Source organism: Setaria italica, chromosome II (genome assembly GCF_000263155.2).
Source record: "Setaria italica strain Yugu1 chromosome II, Setaria_italica_v2.0, whole genome shotgun sequence".
Lineage (NCBI taxonomy): Eukaryota > Viridiplantae > Streptophyta > Magnoliopsida > Poales > Poaceae > Setaria > Setaria italica.
Genome location: NC_028451.1, coordinates 8,978,844 through 8,995,095, shown reverse-complemented (window position 1 = coordinate 8,995,095; position 16,252 = coordinate 8,978,844). Strand labels below are relative to the sequence as shown.

At 50.2% G+C, this 16,252-nt stretch overlaps 1 protein-coding gene across 1 annotated transcript; it reads right to left on the bottom strand.

Moving 5' to 3' along the window:
* Positions 1-1,334: 1,334 nt before the first annotated feature.
* Positions 1,335-6,737, bottom strand: LOC101772353 (probable cellulose synthase A catalytic subunit 6 [UDP-forming]). The gene is made up of 12 exons (XM_004955856.2): positions 6,243-6,737; positions 6,059-6,161; positions 5,797-5,965; positions 4,992-5,258; positions 4,569-4,914; positions 4,343-4,480; positions 4,068-4,193; positions 3,761-3,973; positions 3,386-3,674; positions 3,005-3,201; positions 2,571-2,921; positions 1,335-2,486 (listed from the first exon to the last, which is right to left on the bottom strand). The coding sequence occupies exons 1-12, from the start codon at positions 6,735-6,737 to the stop codon at positions 1,902-1,904; spliced, it is 3,279 nt and encodes a 1,092-aa protein (XP_004955913.1). The 3' UTR covers positions 1,335-1,901.
* Positions 6,738-16,252: the final 9,515 nt, after the last annotated feature.

Genomic DNA, 16,252 nt, shown 5'->3' with positions numbered 1-16,252 from the left:
TGGGGATGGAAGCTGCTACCGGGCCATCGTGAAGATCGACATGGCCATACCATGGGACCCCTAGCCTTTTGGGCTCGTGCATGTGAGCGTGTGGCTCCGATGGGCCAATGGCATCGTTGCTGCAGCAGAGAATGTACGTCGTTACGACGCAGCCCACAAGGACGTGCCGGCGATGGGCACCTTTTTGTCGCAACCCGAGCTGGAAAACTGGACCTGGCAACGGGCAACTCGGGCAACACGTACTGACACCGTTGCGGTGTGATGCCAAATTGGTTTTTTTCTGTGTGGGAGCGCTGCTTCTCTTGAGGTCATGCTCGTGCAAGGACAGTGGCGGAGCTAAGAACTTACGCACCCGATCAAACTCGGCAAAATATCGTATACATAGATACTAAATTTGAAGTCGTTAATAAGGTTTATCTATGCAGCTGCTGATTCATGCTTTAGTCTACCATCCACCGAAGATGTACGTATAGTCTCCTTTCATATCTGGAACCGGTAGAAGCTTAGTAACCTACCATCGTGAGTGGATCATGCATGGGGTGGAGCCTTCAAGGCACTGAGACATGAGTCCACTAGCTCCATAGTAGAAGCAGAACATAGAGAGCTGCAGAAGAAGAGTGCCAAGGAGGAGGAAATGGATTACGCGAAAAGATTTTACGCACGCCAAGCCGAATGCCTCGCGGGCTCACGGCCCGCCCCACTGCAAGGATTGCTGGTTCATCTTGGTGCTGCAGTGTGGGCAAGGCCTGCTAAAATCTTTTGCCGGGCGTCCCGCGCGGCAAGAGGCAGGATGGTTGAAATTTCGCAGCAGCCGGGATGGCGGGCAACCAGCTGGTCCCCCCCCACCCACTCTGCCCAAATTCGCGGCCGCCCTGCTGCAAGGAGAGAGAGACCCTGCCCCGCCGTCCCCGTGACCCCCGCTTGGCCGCTTCGTCCGACTCCGACAGCACGGCGCCAATCGACGGACGCGTCATTCACTGCGACGTCTCGCTCGCGGACGGCCGGCCAGCCTCACATCACATGCGGACATGCCCTGCCGCCCGCCTCGTCCCTCGTGAACGCATGGCCAGCAGGGCCCTTTCCCCGCCGCGTACCAGGGTGCTTTTCACGTGCACCGCGCCCAAGACGACGCCCCGCCAGCAGCAGAACGCGGCTGCCAACGCAGCTTTCGGTGCCCCTGGCTGGCTGGCGGTGTGGTCGGTCGCCGTGCGGCAGCGCCCATGCCCCTAATCCATGCCATGCCGCTCTCGGCTTCCGGTGGCAACCAGCTAGCTGCCTGCCGACCTCCAGGCCACATGCCGCACCCAACCAACAGTCCAACACAGAGACATGAATTCACGGAACAGATGCTCCAATCTTTCTTCTTTCATCAAAAAATGTCAAGAGCAACTGGATACAAGAGTTTCTATACGATTACAGAAGCAAAACAGCGCTGCCCACCGCGTCTTCGGCGACTGGGCAGCAGATCATCTTACAACACGGGGTGGGCGGGGATGGCATCGCTACCAAAAGAATAACAAACTCCTAAAAAAACAATCAATCTGTTTTCTTGCTAATGTACCAACTGAGAGGGAATGGAATGGACACTTGGACAGGACATGCTCTGCAATGTGCATCATATATAACTTAACTCTTTTAATTTACTCAATCAACAAACAATTGCCGGCTTCCTCCTGCTCCGGTCGGCCGGCGGCGGATCAATCCGGTGCAGAACCAGCAGCAGGCCAGGCGGCTGTCTTCGGTAGAAGAAGAAGAGCTGCACAAGGATGTCACCGCCTCACCATGGAACAGCAGAAACGCCAGGGTGGATCTGTGTTTCTATCTACAGGAAAGAATTTCCAAAAAAAAAATTCGGGTGTAATTCGCCTGCAACGGAGCTTCTCCAACCACATGCCTCTTCCTCAGTTGCAGTCCAGGCCGCACTCCTCCAGCAGCGGCCCATCGTTCTTGGCGAGGAACGGGTCAACGCGGACCCACAGCAGCGAGAAGATGGAGGCCAGGAGGATGGACCAAACGATGACGATAGTTGGCGTCCGGTTCTGCCTCCCCACCAGACCCTTGAGGAATGGGTACAGGTGGACGATCACCCAGAACGCGAAGAAGAGCTTCCCGAACAGGGGGCCCCACGACTCGTACCCGTTGTTGATCGCATTGGAGATGCCCGCGACGACACCGATGAAGTTCAGCAGGAGCAGCGTCGTCGGGGGGATCAAGAGGGTCGTCCACTTGAAGGTGTACAACTCTGAGAACTCTTCATCATCCCCAGCCTTTGATGTGACGGTGAAGCTGGTGTCGATACCGGCAAAGACCTTCAGAAGGCCTTGGAACACCGCAAAGAGATGCGAGGAAACACCTCCGATGACCCAGAACTGCTCGTTCCTCCACCAGTCGTCGATGGCCACACCGCTCCATCTCATCTCAAGGATGCCGGTGACAAAGATGCAGATGAAAAGAGCCATGAACCAGATACTGGCAACATTGCTAAGCTGCAATTTTGAAATAATAATGATGGTAAGATTCACAAATAAACCCATGATATTTCATTGTTCTGTAAGGAAACAAATTTTTACCTCTGGTGTGATAAATTTCCCAGTGAGCAAGCAAATGGCAGGCAATGTACAGTAGAACAAGAGCGGAATGGATGTCCAGGGGTATACGATAGAGTTAATATAAGAAAACCTCTCCAAAAACTTTAGCCCGCCACCATACCCATACCAAAGGGGGCAGTGCTTGCTGAAGAAAATTTCGACAGATCCAAGAGCCCACCGAAGGACTTGATGGAGACGGTCAGAAAGATTCAGAGGTGCAGAACCTTTGAATGCAGGCCTCTTTGGGATGCAGTAAATAGACCGCCAACCATGGCAGTGCATCTTAAATCCAGTCAAGATATCTTCTGTAATTGATCCATAAATCCAGCCAATCTGCAAGAAACCATGATCTACTTAGTAAAATATATCTGTAAGTAGAGTAGTCAAAAGTGTTTTGATCAGGTTAGTATATATACCTCTTTTCCCCAATCAGTCTTGTCTTCATAACCGCAGCTGATAACATGTATAGCTTCCTTCAGTAGAGAAGCCGGACTTGCACTCTTCAGGGTCCCACCATTCTCAAGAAGTGTTGATGCAACAAATACAGAAGACTGCCCAAATTTCTTTTCTAGCTTCTGTTGATTTACAATTCCAGCCTTCTCAATGTCAGCACCTGGTGAACAGTGAAATGTTATTCACAAGTGTCAAACAGAAACACAAATGCTTTCGTCCTTGAAAACAACAGGTAGTCAACTTAATATGAAATGGTTGTACAAAAAGAACTGTCCTGATTTTAAAATCTAAGTGCACGCCTTTGGACTTTAATGGTGCTGTTATGTTTGAAAGGTTGACAATACCTGGAGCACCTTCCTCAATTTCACCCAGAGCGTATGCAGGAGATGGATTTTCTGCTTTCTTGAAAAACAATCTCTTCTTCTTCTCCGTCTTTGGTTTTGTGGTCTTCTTCTTATTCTTGTTTCTGCTGCAGCAGCAAGAGAGGCACCACTTGGGCCAGCAATTGCAAGTTCTTGATGGTGGCTTCTTTGTTTTTGGAGCATCATAGCCATACAGTGCCTGCCGTCTAAAGACACATCCAGTACCCACATAGATGGGTCCTTGAATACCATCCAAACCTTTCATGTTGATCTGTATGATGCAAATGTTAGAAAACCTACGTGGCACCGATAATAACAACATGGATAGCTTAATGTGTTGGGGAAGCTGAATCTTACATCAAAGAAGACAACATTCCTGTTAGCGTATCGATCATGCCGGTCAATACCATCAAATCTCTGAGGGAACTGCACGTAGCACACTTTCTTCCCCACCAAAGGATCCATCATGAAACACATAGCCTCTTTTACGGCCTTGCTATTGTTGATGTAGTGATCACAATCCAAGTTCAATAGGTATGGAGCATTTGATAAGACAGCAGAGACACGAACCTATTGAATAACAAAACAGAAAGACAACATCAGTCATGTGCTGCTATTAGGTTACAAGAAGAATCATAAAAGACACCAAGCTCAGAGTTTTTACCAGTGCATTCATGGCACCAGCCTTCTTATGATGGTTATAGCCTGGCCTCTTTTCTCTCGAGACATAAACGAGGCGAGGCAGCTCATTTCCTTCCACATCATGACCACCGCTTTGGCCAAGGAACACCTGTTGACACATAATTTTGAGCAATTTGAGGTGAAGGAAGTAGAACAATCTTTTGGTTCAGGGGAAATAAACAAAAGCGAGAAGTACGATGATGAGAATGACAAACTGTACCAGCGTTTGGTATAACACCAAGGACTATAAAGGCCTACCTGAATCATTCCAGGATGATCGCGCACATTGTTTCCAGGCCAGGGGCTTCCATCCTGCATTGTCCATCCCTCCTCGGGGACCTTTTGGGCTTTCGCAACCAAGGCATTGATTCTTACCTTGAATTCCTCATATTCTCTCTGAATGAAAAATAAAGCAGTGTAACTAGCCTATTTATAGAAATTAAGAAATTGCACAGAAAAGCAAAACACAGGATTAACATTGTACCTTCATTGCCCTCCTGTCCCTAACAAAGGATGCGGCAACCTTGTCTTTCAGGTAGTCTATCTTCTGCTGGAAGTACCACTCAGGAGCACGAGGCTCAATATTAAACTTTTTGCAGAAAGGAACCCATTTCTTTGCAAATTCGGATGTTTCAGACAGTGCTTCAAACGTAAGCATCGCAGCACCATCATCAGAAACATAGCAGGAGACCTTTTCAACGGGATAGTCCACAGCAAGGATGGAAAGGACAGTGTTTGCTGTGACCAAGGGAGGTTCCTTTGAGGGATCAACCGTACTGACAAAGAAGTCAATTGGAGCAAGTTGAGAGGGTTGGCCTTCCTTGTCAAATCTGGACAGACAAGCAATGAACTTCTTAGCTTTGGAACTTTAGAAAGAAGATAGGGAAAGCATTTATTTGATTCCAACCTTAGTGATAAACGGTCCAGGTAAGTCTCCCTCTCAATTGGAAGCCATTTTGGGAACTGATCAAGAATCCAGGACATGGCAAACCAGATTTCACAGATTACAGAAATGAGCCATAAAGCAAATGCATCGTTCACCGGATGCATCACCCGGTAGTGGAAGAAGAACCCCAAAACCACCAACCGGATAATGATAATCATCCTGTAGGGATTAATCCGGCTTGATGGTATCGGAACTTTTCTGGACAATGGCTGTCGAGCTTCATCCATTCTGGTCAAGAAATTTACAGAACATTTTAGTACAAGCTAGTAGCAAAATTATCCACACCACTATGTAGGTTTCTATGAATATACAGCTATCAGGCATGATGGAAGATGCATCACATAAATAATTCCATATAGATGATCTATCATCTTATTCTATAAATTCAGGCATTCAGCATTGCATAAACAGCTGAGCTTGCATTCCGGATTCTCTCCAGCTATATGGGCGTGCAGCATCTAGCAAGTAAATACAAAGCTACAAAGTACCAGCAGATTTTTCAGAAATATTTGTGATCAAAAGCCCTTTACTGCCTAATGAAAATGGATATCACATTTATGTGTGTTTAGCTGGAGATTAGTGGTTTAATAAAGAGTGGCATTTTTCACAGTACACATTTAGTGCAAGCAGCTAACCATCAGCTAACTTCTGTAGTAGCAATACCAATTCTAGCGCACCATCAGCACCGAAAGAAAAGTAATTAAAGCGCCAGGAAGCTACTCTAGTTGTCAACAAACAAGTCTGGTGGAGGAGCTCAGGCACATACAGCGGCAGATCTGCATCTTCGCCCTCCCAATCACCGCCGCCGTCGCTCCTGGCATGCTGCAGGCGCTCCTGCTGCTGCTTCTTCCAGTCCTTCATCTTGTCCGCCCAGGCCACGCTCCCGTAGCCGTAGTCGGCCAGGGCCTTGGACGGGTCCATGGGCCTCGGTTGCACTGCGACGCCAAACCAAGCAAATTCAGAACGCGGCTAGAGAGTACGGTCTCCGGCATTGCCAGATTCCAGCATTGGATTGGTGAGGCACGCACCTGGGAGGCTCGGATCTGCGAAGGGGAGCGGGTGGATCCTCTTGGGCCCGCCGCCCATGTAGGACGGCACAAGCGCGTGCTGCTCCGGCGGGATGTCGTCGACCTGCATAGTGATTATCAGTGAGCAAAATCGAGTCCAATTCCAATCCAAAGCAATGCGAGCAAGCAGGACCAGCGGGCGTACCATCTGGCCGTTGGTGAGGAGCGGGACGTTGGGGACGGGGTTGAATCCGTGCGCCGCGTCGCCGCGGCCGTAGCTCATGTGCGCCCGCAGCATGGACTCGGCGACGTGCTGGGGGTCGTCGTCGCCGCCGGCGCCGGCGCCGCCGCCGTGGAGGCCGAACTCGCCCTCGAGGTCGTCGGCACCGTCCTCCTCCTCGTCGCCGGCGACGCGGGGGCAGCCCTTCAGGCGCTTGTACCGCGTCCGGCACTGCGGGCACGCCTGCGACCCCTCCCGACGCTCGTACTCGTAGCAGGCGCGGCAGACGGGGAAGGCGCACTCGTTGCACGCCACGAAGGGCTCCCCGTCGAAGCCCACCCCGACCTCGTCCCCGCATATCTGGCACGGCGCCTCCGCCCGCCGCGCCGCGCCGCCGCCCCCGCCCCCGGGCTCGCGGCGGATCACCACCAGCTCGTTCCGGTTGTGCGAGCCGGCTATCAGCCCCGCGCTCGCCTCCATCTCCGCCGGATCTCGCGCGCGGGCGCTCCCAGCAGAATGCGCGCGGCTGTGTCCTCTCCTCTAGTCTCCCCTCGCGGGCGCCGTCTCACATGCGCCGGCTGTGTCCGCGCTGCGCTCTGCTCTGGTGTGAGCTGGGGAGGAGGGGTGGGTGGCGATGGCGTGGGAGGTATAATAATGGCCGCGCCGCGCCGCGTTGGTGCGTTGCTTGCGGGGCGAGCAGCGGCAACCACCGCGTTGCTACCAGCTGATTTGCGTCTCTTTTCTTTTCTTTTCCTTTTATTTTGTATAGAAAAAGAGAGGGTTAGTGAGAGAGAGGGAGGGAGGGAGTGTGTCGGTGTCGGTGCAGAACCAAAACGGCAACTGTTGGACTGCCAGTGGTATGCATGCCATGCTGGATGGAGAAGGTTGGTGGAATGTCTCTGATCTGGGCTAACTGTGCTGTGCTGGGATGGACAGCTATTAACGGGGTGGATTAATGGGGGATGGGAGCAGTGACAGCTACATCAAGATCGTGTTCATTTTAACTCGACCGGGTATGAAATCTCAACTGAAAAAGTTCTTGCCCTAAGAAAAATCTGAAAAAGTTCAGACCAAGGTTTTCGAATTACTTGAAAGGAAAATTTAACGGTTACGGTTGTCAACTCGGATAGCAAAATTTGAACTCAAACATTAGGGCGTCATTTCTCCAGCCACCACGGCTTGCATTACCATCCTTATATGGTTGGTGGACACTAACAATTTTGATGCAGGTGTTATTGATGCTAGTTTGAATACACTGTAGAGCCAATTGCTCGAGAAATGTAATTAAAATAAATATTATTAGTACATTTATTTTATTAAATTTCTTCTCTTGTAAGATGCGCATTGTTTGTAAAAGAGCATGAAGACAAAATAATATGAAGTTCATACACACATGTCATTGATTGCTAGCTTAAAGTATGTTGCAGTTTCGTAGTACAAAGAGGAATTTCCGGTTATTAGTAGTTTGTATGTAAAAGTAGGGATGATTTTGCACTTAGCAACAGGTACTCAAATTCTCAGGTAAAACCTCCTGTTTAGTGGTGTTAGAAAATTTTAATGGGACTCAGCTTTTGTAGTGGGTGACCTCCACACTAGAGTGGTGATGCAAAACCTTGGCCACCAGAGGTAGCTTAGTGCCGGTTGAGGCGAGGCAGGGTGGTTACCGATAGGGGGCCGTTTGCCAAGGGAAAAAAAATATGAAAAGGAGATGTGAGGGGTGTGTCTCGAGGTAGGCACATAATTTTCGTTTGCCTTTTAGGATCACCCCCACCCTGTTTAGAAACAATCACCTCCGTGTTTGACTTGTGAATAACCAAATGGCAGTTAACCCATCGGGCTCAGTCACCGGAGCACAGTGACAGCGATGCATTAGGAATGGAAGCATGATGCATGATGGGGCTTGGATCCTTGCACTAACAACGTGTAAATAATTTTAAGATATTAAAAAAGTAATGATAATCAGGAGCATGGGGATGCGGTAGGTCAAGTGTCATTAGGTGTGGTGCATGTGAGTGACGCTTTAGTTTATTCAAGCCCCAAACCACTCTTTCATGTGGGGCTCGGAGGTGGCAGCGTGGGTCGAGAGCGACAAAATTAAAACAAACTGGAAGGGGATACTAGGACCGACACAATGACAACAGGCCAGACAATGTTAATTCCCCGGAAGAGTGTAAAAATGAGCCCCAACACATTTGTATCAGGAAACCGGCACATGATGGAGGCGCCTATAACACATTTGTATCAGGGAATGGTTCCAACGATACTTACGACGACCGACATCGTGACTGCAACAAGAATTACATAGTTATAACAATACTTATATCTGATTATCTAAGATAAGGAGGGCATGAGCAGAATTGTCAGGAATTCCATTGTTAACGGCTAAATTGGACCGAGTGGTAAAAATATAAACAGAACGGTGGACGGTAAATTTCTAATCTCCGTGAGGTGTCCGTGAAGAAACGCATTGTTCACGTCCAACTGGTGGATCGGCCAGGCGTGAGAAGTGGCGATGCTGAGGACGGTCCGTATCGTTATCGGTTTGACAACCGGACTGAAGATCTCACCGTAGTCGATGCCGTGGTGCTGGGAGACGCCGCGAACGACCCAACGCGCCTTGTGCTGAGCGAGGGACCCATCGGCATGGAACTTATGCCGAAAGATCCACTTGCCCGACACGACATTGGCACCGAGCGGACGCGAAACGAGGCGCCGGGTGTCATTGTTGATGAGGGCCTTGAACTCGTCGACCATGGCAGCACGCTAGTTGGCGCTTTACCGGAATCGGAGAGGGCGAAGAAGAAGTCGAGGCCGTCAGGTCTGGTAGTTCACCCGCTGGATGGCTCCAGTCTCAGACCGAGTGACAGGGCGCGGAGGAGCAGCGGGTGCCAGGGCCGCTGACAAGGGAGAAGTCGGCGACCCGCCCGCAGGTGCACCAAGATCCGTGGCGATCGGAGCAGCTGGGAGCGCCCCCGCGCGCGCCACGGTTGCGGTCGGAGCAGCCAGGAGCGCGGTGGGGAGCGGCGACTCGCCCACAGACGGAGTGGGGTACACAGTCGCCCTGTGTAACAGGATGGCGGGGTCGTTGTTAGTGAGTTCCTGCAAGACAACTGGTGAGGGCCGCGGCTGCTCAACGTCTGACGACGGAGCGACCGAGGTGGAAGCAGGAACATCAGAGGGGCTCGACAAAAGGAAGTCAAGCTGCGATGGGTGAGTAGGGTGGAAGGAGAAAGGAAAGACGGACTCGTCAAGGATAATATAGCGAGAGATGATGACTCGACGGGTGGAAAAGTCAAGGCAACGATACCCCTTGTGAGACGAGGGATAATCGAGAAAGACACAGGCTACGGAGCGAGGAGCAAGCTTGTGACGTGCCGTAGCTGAGAGGTTGGGGTAGCAAAGATAACTGAAGACGCGCAAGTGAGAGTACTCAGGAGGCTGGGAGTAGATGAGGCGGTAGGGGATGTCATTCTGAACGGCAGAACAGGGGCGCCGGTTCAGAAGATAGGTGGCGGTGGTGAGCGCCTCGGCCCAGTATGGAGCGGCCATGGAGGCATGAATGAGCAATGTGCGAGTGACATTATTAAGTGTGCGGAGGACACGCTCGGCTTTCCCATTCTGGGGAGAAGTGTAGGGACACGAGAGGCGCAGGTGGATAACCCGAGAAGTTAAGAAAGATGTGAGAGTCCTATTGACAAACTCGATCCCATTGTCAGCCTGGATGCTGCGAACGAGAAGACTAAACTATGTATGAGTATAGGCGCAGAAATTGGTGATGTATGAGGCGACTTCAGACTTGTGAACTAGAGGAAATGTCCAACAAAAATGCGAGAAGTCGTCGAGAGTAACTAGGTAGTAGCGATAACCAGAAACGCTAGCTACCGGAGAAGTCCAAACATCACAGTGAACTAACTCAAAGGGAGCAGAATTGCGAGAGCTAGAATGAGAGAAAGGTAACCACACATGTTTCCCTAACTGACATGAATGGCATAGAGTGTGACTGGCTTTATTACAAGCAATGGAGGAATTCTGTCTAAGTGTAGCGATGGCGGCAGGACCATGATGACCAAGATGAAGATGCTATAAACTGGAGGAGATGGTGAGGCCGGCGTGGAACACTGTGAAGCTAGCTGTTGGAAGTATGGTGTAAAGGTCGCCGGCACTATTACAGCGAATAATCATGCGTTTGGTCAGAAAATCCTTGACAGAAAAATCAAAAGCGTCAAACTCTGGTGCAGTTATTGTCCTTAGTAAACTGATGAACAGAAATCAGATTGCGAATTAAAGAACGAACGACAAGGATATTGTTAAGCTGAAATTGGGAGGTGGGGGTGGTGAGGGTGGAGTTGCCATGGCACGTGATGGGAAGGGTATGACTGTTACCGATAGTAATGGAGGAGTGAGATGGAGGGAGACGGGAATGAAGAATACCATCCGAAATTGACATATGTCCGGATGCACCTGAGTCAATGACACAGCCGCCGTTCTGCAGCGCCATCTAGTTCAAGGCGGCAACCAGACCCGCCTGGTCCCAGGTTGGCACCGGAGTGGGCCCCTAAACGGGGGCGTAGGCAGCGTGGGCCTGCGGAGGAGGACCGAAGAGGTCAGGGGCTGGCGCTCCCCGCCCCTCTCCCAGGCGGCCTGCTGGAACCCTATAGCGCCATAGGAGCCAACCCCCAGATTGAAGTAGAACCACGGGCCGGTGGGCCGTGGGGCTTGCCGTTGTGGGAACCGTCGTCCCGAGGGGTGCCTGGAAGCCGCTACCGCCCTTCTTCTGTTACCACTTCTTCTTGCCGTTGCCGCCACCGGTCTGAGCAGATCTAGATGGCGGGCGACACCCGCCCGTACAATCGGAGAAAGACGATGACGACAAAGAGTTCCCGGTGAGGATGGCGGTGGAGTTGGAGACCTTCTCCTCGTTGGCAAGGTGAAGTTCCTTCAGGGTGAGCATGTCCTGCGCTGGGCGAAGGACGGGAAGCCGGCGGTGGAGTTGGCGATGTCGTTGGCGATGTTGGAGAAGCGTGGGTTGAGGTCGCGGAGGAGGTTCAGGACAAGCTGGGAGTCCTGAACAGGATGGTTGACGTTGCGAAGGGTGTCGGCGAGAGTCTTCATGCGGCTGCAGTACTCGGCGATGGAGGAGTCGCCCTGCGTCATGGAGTGGAAATCATGGCTAAGGAAGATCACCCTGTATTGCTTGTTCGCGCGGAAGAGTCCCTTGATGGCGAGCTAGAGGTCGAGGACGAAGTCAGTGACGCAGCCGAAGAACCAGGAGCGGACACAGCAATCCGCTTGATCCCAGTCAGGGTCCTGGAGACAAGGAGCCACCGTGCCATCAATGTGTGATCGGAGGCCGAACTTGCTGCACATGGACTTGAAGAAGGACGCCCATCTGGAGTAGGCATTGGACTTCATTATCAGCGTCACAGTGACGTAAGACTTGACAGAGACGGTGGCGTAGGGGTGGATGGCTGGCAGCGGCGCCAGGTACATGATAAAGCCGCCGCCGCCGTTGTCGGGCGCGTCGCCGGTAGGAGGAGCTTGGGGCTCACCGCCAGAGGAGCCGCCGGTGCTAGGTGGCAGCACAGATGCACCGCCGTCGACAGCATGGGGCAGTCCAGGAGGTGGCACAAGAGCAGCAGCAGTAGTGGTGGTGTCACCGAACACAAAGGAGTCGGTGGAGGACATGGCGCCCAACAGGGGGTAGGGGGCACCAGACAGGGAGGTGCAGCGGAGGGTGGGCGGCGGGGGCGTAGCAGGAGGGCGCCTCCTAGGTTTGTGCGGATCGGGGGGAGGCGCAGGGAGAGGAGAGGAGACCCACGATCTAATCTTGTGATACCATGTAGAGATGTAGATGGGAAACACCACACACCCTAATGAAAGGGGGTGACCTTTGTATATATATTGCCAATATAGCTTAGAGTACAAGAAATACATCGAGTGTATAAGGAAAGAATAAAAATATCCTAATATACACATATACTCTTTAATAATCGTACGGGTGTATTTGCTGGTATACATGTACAAAGGGAAATTAACTGTAAGATTCGTCTTGGATGGTTGCAATTCAGTTGTTCTACTTGTTCTTGCTATTTCTTCAATTGCTTGCAGGACGAGTGCCCTAGTGATCGGGATGTCTCGCTCTACAAGATTGCGGTAACCATTGGAGGTAGTATATTGATTGCTAAGGCGCAGCATTCTTGAAAGGTTGTAGTCGGACCGTGAACATCAACCCTACGAGTTCGCATCCTCTCTTCGCATCACGAGAGGCAGATAGAAAAATGCACGCGTGACCGAGCACGAGGTCCCCGTGGGACGCCGACCGTCCGATGACACGTCCCTTTCCGCAGCCACAGCGCTTTCCTTTGGGCTCTCTTTTCCCGCGTTTTCAAGTGGCCAATTCTTCAGTCTGGTCGCTCCTCGGCGAGAGCCGAGAGGCAGCAGCCACGAGCCACGGGCGCCGACACTTTGAGCAATCATCGTCTCTCTCTCTCCACATCGCGAGCCCCTGGCCAGGCCAGGCCAACAACCGCATCGCACTAGCGTCCTGGCTCCAGCTTTGTTTGTTTAGACAGCTTTGTTTGGGGGCGTCACGCTCTCTGCTGCGAAGTTTCTCTAATTCCCCTGCCAAGCTCCACATGCACAGATCCGAAACGTTTCTTTATTTCTTATAGCTTGGGAGCCACACACACACATGCTTGGATGCAGGCTCAAACGAAAGAATTTGTTTGACCCACCCGTACTATAAATATAGGTTAATACTCCTACGGTAAGTATTGTTGGTAAGTATTGTTTGGTTCCTGAACTAAAATTTAAATTTTAGTCCAGGATTAAAGTATGGTCCCTATTTGGATCTAAGAACTAAAGGCTATTAAAGTAGATGACAAGATCAAAATATCCCTAATCAATGCATAAAATCTGCTTCCCACGAGCAATAATGAGGGGCAGGGTACCTTCCTAAGCTTTTAGTCCCCTTTAATCACCCCGACTAAAGGATAAATCCCTTTAATCCTTCATTTAGTCCTTCTATTTGGTAATTCTATGGAACCAAAAATGTCCTAACTTAAGGCCATGTTTAGTTCCTCAAAACTCCCAACTTTGACACTATGTAAAAAGAAGATTCCCCATCACATCAAACTTGCGGTACATGCATGGAGTACTGAATGTAAATGAAATTAAAAATAATTGCACAGTTTTGTTGTACTTTGCGAGATGAATCTTTTGAGCCTAATTAGTCAATATTTGGATAATAATTCACAAATACAAACGAAATGCTACAGCGTGCTACAGTGCTGCAACAATAATTTTGCACCTCCAAACTTTGGGCAACTAAACCAGGCCTAACATGCAATAACTGAACTCTTTAGCAGTCTCTCTCTAGTAATATGCCCTGACTTAACATGCAATAACTACACTCTTTAGCAGTCTCTCTCTCTAGTAATATAATAATCGTAGAGTTACTGCTCGCTTGGATTAACGCAAAGTGGGCGATATAGCGGCAGCATCTTCGCCGGCGCCGGTCAGGTCATAGTCGGTGGGACTCTCTTCGACTCTCCTCGGGTTTACCGACTCTTTTGACCGCAGGCCTAGAGATCAGTCAGGTTCGCGGTACGACAACATTGTGTGGACGGTTCCGCGGGTGTGCTCTGCTCTTTCTAGTTTCTACTACACCACTCGCGTTAGGATGTGGGCTGTTTGTTACACTATACGCGTCAAATACTAGGCCCGGCCCATGCAGGCGGCTCAGGCTCCACGGCCCATGCTGGCTGGATGGATATGCAGGGTTTGTGTGTTGTTCGGTGGACTATGCGCCAAATTGGGCCATTGGGCCAGGAGGAGTGGGTAAGGAGGTGGTAGTAGTAGTAGAGGGAAGAAGTGGCCCAGTTTAGCGCATTGCCCGTGACGATGCTAGCTGGAATGGAAAGTTGTTTGTTAGGGTGGACAACAGAGATAGCATACTTTTCATTGAGAATGTGGTAGCGTTACCATCGGTCACCATGTTCTTCCTCGTTGCCTTTGTAAAGTGCGTAAGCAAAATGCTTTTTCTCCGTTCTTGATCCAACTACAAGAACCTGCTTAGTTAAGTCACTACTAATCGATCCCCAAACATGAGCCCTTCCGTGATCCCCAGCCCAAGCTAGGCAGCCCCAGTTTCTCCGCCTCCTCTGCTCTGCACCGATGAAGATGGTGCCACAAATCGTTGGTCAGCAGTCAACAAGATGAGAGAGAGGTGTTGTTCAAACGTTGCGGTTTTTTTTTATCTTACCCCTACTTCGAAATACAATTATATTTTTACCTTTATTTTTCTAATTTTGTGATTTTGCCATCAACTATTCACAAGTTATTGTGATCTTAGGTCTTCCGCGACCTCCCACACCACAACTTGTTCCCTACGACTTAGGGCGGATTTAGCATGCGACGGCGAGCTATGTTACGGCGGCCTGCAGGCAGCGGCGCTGGCAAGCGAGAGGCGGCGGCCGCGGAGCAAGGTATACGACACTTCCATTGCCTTGAGAATGACACTTGGTCCAGTCACAAAAAGTCCATAACACGCCTCCTGATGTCAACACTACCCTTGAGAAATGAATGGATATATTAGTCTATAGTACTATGTCCCTCGGGGAGTACAAGGTGTCGTTACAAAGAGTGTTAGCCAATGCAGCGGCAAGATAACGTACAGACAATGTGTGGCCTGTTATTACTTAATCTTGAATTTTAGCATTTCAACTAGCAACATACAAAAGTATTCTTTTTATTGTATCTCAAGATGATATAGCTTGTTACTTGTTATGTAACTTAAGTACTTAACCTAACCTGTTTCCGACAACTATGCAATAAGGCACTAGGATTCGTGTGTCGTCAAACGGTGAAGTGTTCGGGACCTTTTTCTCCTTTATTTACATAAAAAAGGATTCGGTTACATTGTTCAGTAAAAGATATGAAAATGAATGAAAACTTTAATAAAAAATATAAATGTAAGAAAAATCAAATGCTCATTGCAAACAAATAAGAGGCTACTGTATTACCTGCAAGATGAAATCATGCCCCGGTAGCATGGTGGCCTTGGCATGGGAACGTGTGTGCCAAAGCAAGGAACATGGTGGACTTGGCATCCGTCCCTTTGCTGTCCAAAACCATAGCCTGCTTATGAAATTCGTGCACAAAATCCACGAGTCTGATAGTCTGCCATGGAAAAACTGGTTCTTAAGCCAGCATCCGGGTGATCTGGGACACCAGGACGCGGACTCGTTTATCGCGCGGATCGTTTCTGAAGAACTCCCTCGCTACCGTGCCGTCACTATGGTCCGGGTTGGAAATGGGTGCGTTCTGGCATGACAGGTGGCTGCTGAACTCTACTTTAGCCGAAACCTTTCCAGCACTCTACTCGCGCTGTGTTAGGCCCCAAATATCTGTACATGCTGCCTTAAGTGCTACTCTAGACGACCAGCTACGTCCCCGGCTCACTCGCTGTGCTGCGGAGGAGAAAAACATGCTACAGGATTGTCTCCTACAGGTCGGCCTCTCGGATACGCCGGACCTACGATCAATGGCTCACTGTCCCAACAGCTAGCTCTTTCAGATGTCCCTCACGCTATGCAATGCGAACAACAACAGGACCCAGATGCTATCTGATTTTTGAACGTCAAGCTTTGTCGTCCGTGGAGGTGCTTCAGCGCGTGATTCGTGACATGGATGCATGCATGGACCTGCCGGTACAAGAAGACGGTGGATCACTAGAACTGCTGGCGCGACTACTTTAACTCTCGTCTGTAATTTCTTTCTAAAACAAAAAATGCCCCGGTAGCATAAACAAAAAAAGCCAAATGACTTCATGGACCGAGGACCAGAGACCTACGCAAGATGAATAAGAATACTATAAGATGAATAGGCGCAAGCAGGAGCATGGTCGAATGCCAACTCCAGCACTATAAAAGGCAATGCTAGGCCAAAACGTTGCATCATTGTTTAAATTGCTCACCGAACATTCCTCTGGCAAG

Coding starts and splice junctions, on each gene's coding strand:
- LOC101772353 (XM_004955856.2), bottom strand. CDS start 6,737: ATGGAGGCGAGCGCGGGGCTGATAGCCGGCTCGCACAACCGGAACGAG. Junction 4,481..4,568: donor GGGACAGGAGGGCAATGAAG/GTACAATGTTAA, acceptor TTTTTCATTCAG/AGAGAATATGAGGAATTCAA. Junction 4,194..4,342: donor ATCATCCTGGAATGATTCAG/GTAGGCCTTTAT, acceptor ATGTGTCAACAG/GTGTTCCTTGGCCAAAGCGG.